General features: G+C 36.3%; 1 protein-coding gene across 1 annotated transcript in view; it reads left to right on the forward strand.

The window, feature by feature from the left end:
• LOC148948307 (solute carrier organic anion transporter family member 74D-like) overlaps positions 1–7,359 on the forward strand; it is a 172,145-nt gene extending 164,786 nt beyond the window's left edge. The window contains exons 9-10 of the mRNA XM_089094881.1: positions 4,813–4,917; positions 6,733–7,359. Coding sequence (XP_088951007.1) covers positions 4,813–4,917; positions 6,733–6,899 — 272 coding nt within the window. The 3' untranslated portion in view covers positions 6,900–7,359. The remainder of the gene's footprint in view (positions 1–4,812; positions 4,918–6,732) is intronic.
• The last annotated feature ends 2,135 nt before the right edge of the window (positions 7,360–9,494 follow it).

Genomic DNA, 9,494 nt, shown 5'->3' on the forward strand with positions numbered 1-9,494 from the left:
TGAATTTCCAATCGAAGGAGCCTTTTTTGAAGTTTTTACGACAACGCCTTCTCTAAAAACCTTATATGCCCCCAGGGCATAACTTAAAACCCTTGCCCTGAGGGTTGTGGGGGATTGTCCTCCTTAAAAACATATTTTCTATCTGGACATCAACTACGCTGAACAAAATGACTATTTCAAAATTTTTATTTGATGTGTTTGGGGGAATGATAGGCTTGGGGAGGGGGTAGTTGCCCTCCAGTCACTTTCGACTATTAAAAAGTCACTAGCCCTTTGAATTTCCAATCGAAGGAGTCTTTTTTGAAGTTTCTACGACAACGCCTTCTATAAAAACCTTATATGCCCCCAGGGCATAACTTAAAACCCTTGCCCTGAGGGTTGTGGGGGAGTGTCCTCCTCAAAAACATCTTCTATCTGGAAATCAACTACGGTGAAGAAAATGGCTTTCTCAAAATTTTGATTGGAGGTATTTGGGGGAATGATGGGTGTAGAGGAGGGGCTAGTTGCCCTCCAATCACTTTCGACTATTCAAAAGGGTACTAGCCCTTCGAATTTCCAATCGAATGAGCCTGTTTTGAAGTTTATACGAGAACGCCTTCTATAAGAAAACTTATATGCCCCCAGGGCATAACTTAAAACCCTTGCCCTGAGGTTGTGGGGGAGTGTCCTCCTTAAAAACATATTTTCTATCTGGACATCAACTACGCTGAACAAAATGACTATTTCAAAATTTTGATTTGATGTGTTTGGGGGAATGATGGGCTTGGGGAGGGGGCTAGTTGCCCTCCTATCACTTTCAACTATTAAAAAGGGCACTTCTCAATTTCCAATCGAATGAGCCCCTTTTGAAATTTCTACGACGACTCCTTCCATATGAAGTGCCCTGCTTTAAAGGAAAAAATATCAAATAGTATTGTGTCCACATCGTTCTTATATGCCCTCAGGGCATAACATAAAACCCTTGCCCCAAGGGTTGTGGTGGAGTATCCTCCTCAAAAAATATTTTCTATCTGGAAATCAACTACGCTGAACAAAATGGCTATCTCAAAATTTTGATTGGATGTGTTTGGGGGAATGATGGGCGTGGTGGGGGGACTAGTGGCCCTCCAATCCCTTTTGACTATTAAAAAGGGCACTAACCACTCCAATTTCCAATCTAATGAGCCCTTTTCGGAGTTTCTAAGATAACTCCTTCGATACGAAGTGCCCGGGTACGGAGGAAAAAGAAACACATTGTGCCCACATCGTTCTTTACTTAGGCAGCGCTAGCGCGCTGCCTATGAAAACAAATCTGTAAACATTAGGTAACTTAAATAGTCCAGGGCCTTTGCTCCCGGGGTTGTGGGAGTCATGTCGATCCCGAAGACACACTTATTAAAACTTTCAACTTTTCTGAGTATATGGATATCTTGAAATTTGATCGGCTACTATGCGGGGTTACGGTGATGCTGTGGAAAATAAAGGGCATGGGAGGGGGCTTGCTGTCCTCCAATCCCTTCTGGTCTTTCAAAAAAGCACTGTAATTTTCAATTTTAGGATGAATAAGTCCGCTACTAAGTTTGTAGGATCACACCATACATATAAAGTGACCAAGGAAAAAACAGGTAAAGTTAACGTAAAGTCATCACTCCTGCACCCACTCTGATGGCTTGAAATACTTTGCAATTCAACTTAAATACCAAAATCATTATTATTGCTGATATTATTAATACTTATTGAAAAACCGTCACAAGATCGAAAAAAAGGGGTCGGAGTTGTGATAATTGGCAATACTTTTGTGTTTGTATGGCAATTAAATAAAAAAACAAGTTTTTTTAACTGAAAGTAAGGAACGACGTTAAAACTTAAAACGAACAGAAATTATTCCGTACATGAAAGGTGCTGTCCCCTCCTCAAAGCCTCGCTCTTTACGCTAAAGTTTTTTACTGTTTAAAAAATAGAGTTGTGAGAAAGTCAAACTTTAGCGTAAAGAGCGAGGTGTTGAGGAGGGGACAGCCCCTTTCATATACGGAATAGTTGTTCCAATTCCAATAGAATTTTGTTCCAATTCTTTCACTATAAATTGTTATTTATTACTTAAAAAATCTTCTTAATAGTCTAATTAAGTGACCCTTGTGTTTTAGTAGTCGTTATTAGTAAATTGGGATAAAATACAGACATTAGCGTAAAGGATTGCCCTCTCCTCAATACCTTGCTCTTTAAGCTATAGCTGTTAGGACTTTTAATAAGGCTTCCTATTTTAATTATATGGCCCTTTTGTTTCAGTAGCCGTTCTTAAAAAATGGGACAAACATTCAAATATAACGTAACAGCAAGGTATTGAAGAGGAGGCAACCCTTCATATACGGAATAATTTCTGTTCGGTTTAAGTAACAGAAATTATTACGTATATGAGGGGGTTCGCCACCTCGTCTCTTTATGCTAAGATCGAAAAGGCGATTTAATTAGAATAAATAGCTCTTTTAAAAGTACTAAGAAAAACTTTAAAGTAAAGAGCGAGGTATTGACGACAAAGTGAACCCCCTAATATACGTAATAATATCTGTTCATTATAAGTTTTAATGTTGCTCCTTACTTTCAGTTGAAAAAACTTGTTTTTTAAATTTAATTTCTGATCGTTTTTTAAATAATGCTGGGAAATCTGGCACCCCCTTCATGGAAAATCCCCTTTCCCCATGGGACCTAGCTGCCCTCCAATTTTTTTGGTCACTTAAAAAGGGCACTACGACTTTTAATTTCCATTCGAATGAGCCTCTCACGATATTCTATGACCACTGGGTCGATACAATCACCCCTGGGGAAAAAAACAAATAAACGCGCATCCATGATCTTTCTTCTGGCAAAAATGCAAAATTCAACATTTTTGCAGATAGGAACTTGAAACTTCTCTAGTAGAATTTCCTGATACGCTGAATCTGTGACGCTGTTCTATGACTTTTAGGGGGTGTTTCTCCTTTTTTTAAAATAAGGCAAATTTTATCAGGTGCTTAACCTTTGATGGGTAAGACTAAACTTAATGAAACTTATATATTTGAAATGAGCAAACAAATCTGATTCTTTTGATGTATCTATTTCTATCAAAATTTGTTTCAGTTACTATTGAGTCGCGTCGCTCCTTACTTACAGTTCGTTACCACGAACTGTTTGAAAATGTGGAATTTTGTATTTTTGCCTGAAGACGGATGCATGTTTATTTGTTTTTTTTCCCCAGGGTTAATAGTATCGACCCAGTGGTCCTAGAATATCGCAGGAGGGCTCATTTGAACGGAAAGTAAAAGTTCTAGTGCCCTTTTTAAGTGACAAAAAATGGAGAGCAACTAGGCCCCCATCCACGCTCATTTTTTTCCCAAAGACACCCGATCAAAATTTTGAGATAGCCATTTTGTTCGGCATGGTCGAAAAGTACAGTAACTATGTCTTTGAGGATGACTTAATCCCCAAGAGACCCCGAGGGAAGGTCTGCAAGCTATGAACTTTGCCCAATGTTTACATATAGTATTGGTTATTGGAAATGGGCAAATGGGCGAATCTTATAACTTAAAGACCTTTCCCCTAGGGCCGGGGGGGAGGGTCATGTTTTACCCAAAGGCATAGTTATTGGGCCTTTCGACTATGATGAGCAAAATGACTTTCTCAAACTTTTGTTCTGACGACTTTGGGAAGAAAAGGGGCGGGGAGGTGGCCGGGAGGCGGCCGGGAGGCCCTCCAATCTTTTTTTACTCAAAAAGGACGCTAGAACTTTTGATTTTCGTTCGAATGAGCCCTCTCACGATATTAAAGGATCATTAGGTCGATGCGATCACCCCTCGAAAAAAAAAAAAAAAAACAAAAAACAAATACACACGCATCTGCGATCTTTTTGCCGGTAAAAAAAAATACAAAATTCCACATTTTTGTAGATAGGAGCTTGAACCCACTACCATAGGGTTTTCTAATAATCCGAATCTGATGATGCGATTTTCATTAAGATTCTAATACTTTTTGGGGGTGTTTCCCCCTTTTTACGAAAATCAGGCAAATTGTCTCAGGCTCTTAGCCTTTAATCGATAAGACTAAACTTAATGAAACTTATATATTTAAAATCAGCATAATAAGCCAAATTTTTTTTATATATCTATTGGTGTCAAAAATCCGGTTTTAGAGTTTCGGTTGCTATTTAGCTGGGTCGCTCCTTACTTACAGTTCGTTACCACGAACTGTTTGATATGCACTGTATGTGTGCATTTACAAGCACTTGAATTATTGGATAGAATTATTTGGGAATCAGGGAGTTATTGAGGAATTAGGAAACTTGATGAATCGAATTATTGGAAAATTGGGGAATTTACGAAATGTAATATAAGATTTTATAGACTATTATATTTTTTATTTTATATCTATATTCTAATTTTTATTTATTTATATTTTAGTTTAATATCATATTTTAATCAGAAAAATATATTATATAGTATTAGAATATAATATTTTATATTGATACAAGTCATGTGCATTTCTGTCACTTTTACATTATAATGTCATATCAGCGAAGGTGGTGGCTTTTAAAATGGCCCCGCCTACGGAGAGTAATTTTCTACCCGAATGATGAATTATTTTCACTGTATGCTTAGGAAAAGAATATATAAATTTAGGAAAAAATTGTATCTTACTGTGCTAAGACCAACATTATCTTAAGCGTATCTTGGCTGCACCAAATTCAAGGTGTCTCCTCCCCAATTTCTCATAATCTTCTCATAAAATATTTGCTTATTGTTGTTATTATTTTTTAAGATATATACATGATTGGATCCTAAAACGGTCAAAAAAATATTTTAGATCAAGCATGTTGGATCTGGGATAAAGATGAATGTGGAAAAGAAGGTCACTGTTGGCTTTATGATCCTGAAAAAATGAGAATTTATTTGCATCTGATTACTGCAGGTATGAATATTTATTATTAACTTTCTAAGGTTTGTTCTTTCCAAGCATTAGCGTGAAGTGCTGGAATTACTTTACTTGAAGTCCTTCTTTAGACTAAGATCAAAATTGCCTTTTCAGAAACTATGTAAGCGAAACGTGTGTGCAATACTGAATACCAAAGTATGAAGAGTAGGTATTTGAATAGTTTTAAGCCAAAGATTAGAGTTTACCGCTTATCATATCCACTTAAACTTTCCTTAGCTTAAATTTATTCTTTTATACGTATCTTTAACCTTATTTTATAGTTTTCCTTATTTTTAACTCTAACTCTCTTTTATAGTTTTAAGCAGTAACACTTATTGTTTTAAACACGTATTTCTTAACCATATTCATTACAAACTACAGTCCAAAAATTACTTAGTTATGGCAGCAAATAATTTAAACCTTGCATATTGCACGGTTTAAATTTCTCTATCCGTGTGACACAAGTTCACAGCAACAAAGTAGGCTACGTCTTTCAAACACCTCAAATTTTCGCAGGCCTGCTACAAATATTCTACTTCTTCCCAGTCTTCAGGCATGGACTGGACCTTTCCAAAAAACTATAACTTCACTATTTCCACATAAATTTCCTATATTGTTCTAACACTCTCTAGTTCTCGATTTTTTTTTCCAAATTTCCCCAGTCACAGATTCAATGCAGAAAGCATTCATAGCAGTTCACGGCTGGGATTGCTCTTAATTCATAGTTACTTATTTCTTCAATGATTAAAAGCTCATTGCACCGTCACATCACCTGATGGCAAAACGGCTACGAACGTTCTTCCTCCACCAAATTCAGTTCAAAGCCTCATTCTTTGCTCTGTCCAATGAGGTCCAATCTCCTTTGAATCCCTCCTAGCGGCTTCTTCCGTCCCATTTATAGACGACTGGCTTTTTGCTTGAGCCGGTTTCCGCGAGCCGGTTTGCATGAGCCGGCTTGCATGAGCCAGCTTTTTGATGAACGGCCAGAAAACGCAACTTTCGTCAATCAATAATGCCTCTTCCGTAAAACTTAGGTTTTAAACTTCCACACTAATAGTATACATTCACACATACTCCCAGACACGGGATCGATCCACATTTTTCGTACACCCTATTTTTTTATATAGGGTCAAACAAGTATCTAAAAACTTCCTGAGAAATTCTTTTCGAAAACGTACCTCATCAATCAATTCGTATCATAATAACATCATTAAACATAACATCAACGAAAACATATCTTATCTCATCGAAAATATTTAATCAATGAATAAATTCTCATATTTTCAAAGCGCTCACGTTTCAAAGGCTTCAAGATTTCTCTAAGATTTCAAGAGTTGGTTCTGAGAAGAACAAAACTGTGGTCAGGGCCGGTGATTTCAATATTCTAATCTTAGTTCGAAGGCATATCTCTCTATTCTTCCAAACTTTTTCAACTGTGAAGAAAGCTATTTTCAAAGTCACTTCATAGGTTATGAATTAATGGAAAGATTCTCAACATTTGGCTATGTATAATTGGAAAATCTCACGGATGTCCTTCCAAGGGACATGAAAACTCCAGTCAAATAATATTTTGATGAAATATTCATATCTTAAAAAAAAGTCCTTTTCTGTTGTGACTCATTCAAACAATTTGTATCAATGAAATAACACAATTTAAAGCACCTCTTCTGAAAAATTGATTGCTAGTTCCAATTCTTACATTTATGTTTGCTTTCTTCTATTGATGACACAATTCGCAGCCTCTTTTTTGTAATTAAAATATTTTATTATTCTTGAACAGATATCATTTATCTTTGTATTTTATTTTTCTAGGTTGCTTTTTCATTGGAATCTTTGTTGATGTAGCAATATGTCGCTTAGTGAAAGATCTCAAATTATACGACGAGGCAGAGATAGAAATCAAAAGCATGACTTATGCTACCTCAGCCTCAACACCAGTGGACGAGTTCATCAGCCTTGCAAGGGCTCTTGAAGATTAAGACTTTAGGGAGGAATTTGTAATGAGCGTAAACGACAAGAAAAAGCATTTTGATTTGATCATTCCTAAAACAAAATGTAGGTATGGTAACAAAAAAAAAAATTAATTCAGATTCTTGGAAAGAAAAACTGCTCATTCTTCTGATAATTTTGCAGAAGAATTAATGTCAAAATAGTACCTTGTTTGATTGTAGCAATCATTTTGTTTCACTTAGCAAATAAACATTTGTGACACCAATGTTTTCTGTGTTGGAGCATGAACAACATTGCTACCACTTATGGAGCAGCTGAAAGGAATAAATCTTAAAAATCGCTTGAACGTATTTTTTGATGATTTTTGGAAAAGATATGAGCCGTTCAACATGTAGCAATTTTTTTAAGCATAAACTGCTTTTTTATATACAGTTATGAAGAAAAATGATGTTTGAGAGGACAAGGTTCAGGCAGTGATAAAGAGTCTGTTTTTTTTTGTTTTTGTTTTTCCTATGGTTGTTTCTTGGTAAAATAAAAGATTATTTTTAAGATTCCTTGTTTAAGTTGTGCTACATCATAAGCTGCCACACATTCTTTGTTGTTTTATCTTTAACAACGAAACAATCCTTTTACCTTATTTACTTTTAAAATAAAAGGGCTTACAATCAACTCATCAGCTACGATGGGTTTACTCGTATTTTGTTCCCGATTTAGTAAAAAAAAAAAAGATCTACGCTGCTAATCTAACGTAATATGTTGCAGCTACCTCTGGTCGGCTCCGTGAAAAAAAAAAGTTGCATAAGCAAAACTTCAGTTTTGATGCTTCATCATCGATTGAATGATCTAATTGTCAGCCCACAAAAATTTGAAAGTAGTATGTATGAAGAAGAACTGGTTTTGAAAAGAAAAAACAGAAAATAACTAATGATTACACGTTCCTTAAAGACGGGTTGAAAAGATGCTCTATTTTTGAAACTAAATCTATCTTCTTTTTTAATCCAATCAATGTTTATAGTTTTATACTAAAACATTACCCCAATATATAAAATCAAACACAATCTGTATTGTCATTACCAAAATTGCAGCATGTACAAACAAAGGCTTCGATATTTTGTTATATGCAACACCTGCCAATTGTTTCCTATGCATCTGATGGTGAACACAACTTTCTTCTATGTCTATTATCGACTAATTTCTATTTAACTAGTAATTGTCAAATTAAGTCTTTGTGTTACACCTAATTGCTTATGATTGTTGCATATAAAAAGTTATCTACTCTAAAATGTATCAAAAACACATAAATAGGTGTACAACTATTAGCAAAATTTGTACTATTAGTCATTCTTGATGATAGAGGAGAAGTCTCCAAACCATGGATATTTAACGCCTGTTAGCACCTGTGCAGTAAAGTTCAGCAGAGTAAAATCTCTTGATTAACATTTGCTTGGCTCTTGGTACCCTCTCAAAAAAACTTCAATTTAATATGGACAATTTAGTGTAAAGGGTAGGTTGGGTTCAGAAGTCGTCGATACCTCTTAGAACTTATCTGATTTTGGCTTTTGTTCCAAAATTGTTTGTTCCATAAGCCTTAAGCACATTGGAGACTGGAGAAGGAAAATCTGTATGAAAATGGTCATTCTCAATATCTGGTTTGCCCGAAGTACTTGCCTTGCAAATATTAAGCTGATCAGTTAAAACGACTTTGAAGGTCCAATGGTCTATTATGCCTCTGATTAAACAAATAACAATACTTTCGGTAAATATGAAGGTGTGTTTTTGGGTTGAAGAGCCCATTGTACTCCTGAAGTCCTGCACACTAATGTCCATTGCGTGTTTTCCATTCAAGCAAAGTGCAACATTCCTATCTTTCCACTTAAAATTTAGAGATGGGAAGATCCGGGCAACTGTCTCACTTTACTTTCCAACCATAGAAATTAAAATTCCTTGCTTGTTGCCTTTCATAGGCAGCGCAATGGCGGTGCCTAAGTAAAGAACGAAGTTGGCACAATGTATTTTTTTCCCTTATCAGGGTACTTCATATCGAAGGAGTTGTCTTAGAAACTTCGAAAAGGGCTCATTCGAAAGGAAATTGGAATGGCTAGTGCCCTTTTTAATAGTCGAAAGTGATTGGAAGGCAACTAACACCCCTTCCACGCCCACCATTTCCCCAAACACATCCAATCAAAATTTTAAGATAACCATTTTGTTCCACATAGTTGATTTCCAGCTGGAAATTATGTTTTTGAAGAGGAGACTCCCCCCACAGCCCTCAGGGCAAGGGTTGTAAGTTCTGCCCTGGGGGCATATAAGGTTTTTATAGAAAGCTTTATCGTAGAAACTTCAAAAAGGGCTCATTCGATTGGAAATTCAAAGGGCTAGTGCCCTTTTTAATAGTCAAAAGCAATTGGAGGGCATCTAACCCCCATCTCACGCCTACTTTTTCCCCAAACACATCCATCTTGAGTTAGCCATTTTGTGGCCGTGAGAGGGGGGTTAGTAGCCCTCCAACACCTTTTGACTATTCCAAAAGGGCACTAGCCCTTTCAATTTCCAATCGAAGGGGCCCTATTTGAAGTTTCTACGAGAATGCTTTCCATGCAAACCTGACCTGCCTCCTGGGCATA

This window comes from Artemia sp. Qi Xiang Cuo, chromosome 9 (assembly GCF_049724085.1).
Source record: "Artemia sp. Qi Xiang Cuo chromosome 9, ASM4972408v1, whole genome shotgun sequence".
Taxonomy (NCBI): Eukaryota; Metazoa; Arthropoda; class Branchiopoda; order Anostraca; family Artemiidae; genus Artemia; species Artemia sp. Qi Xiang Cuo.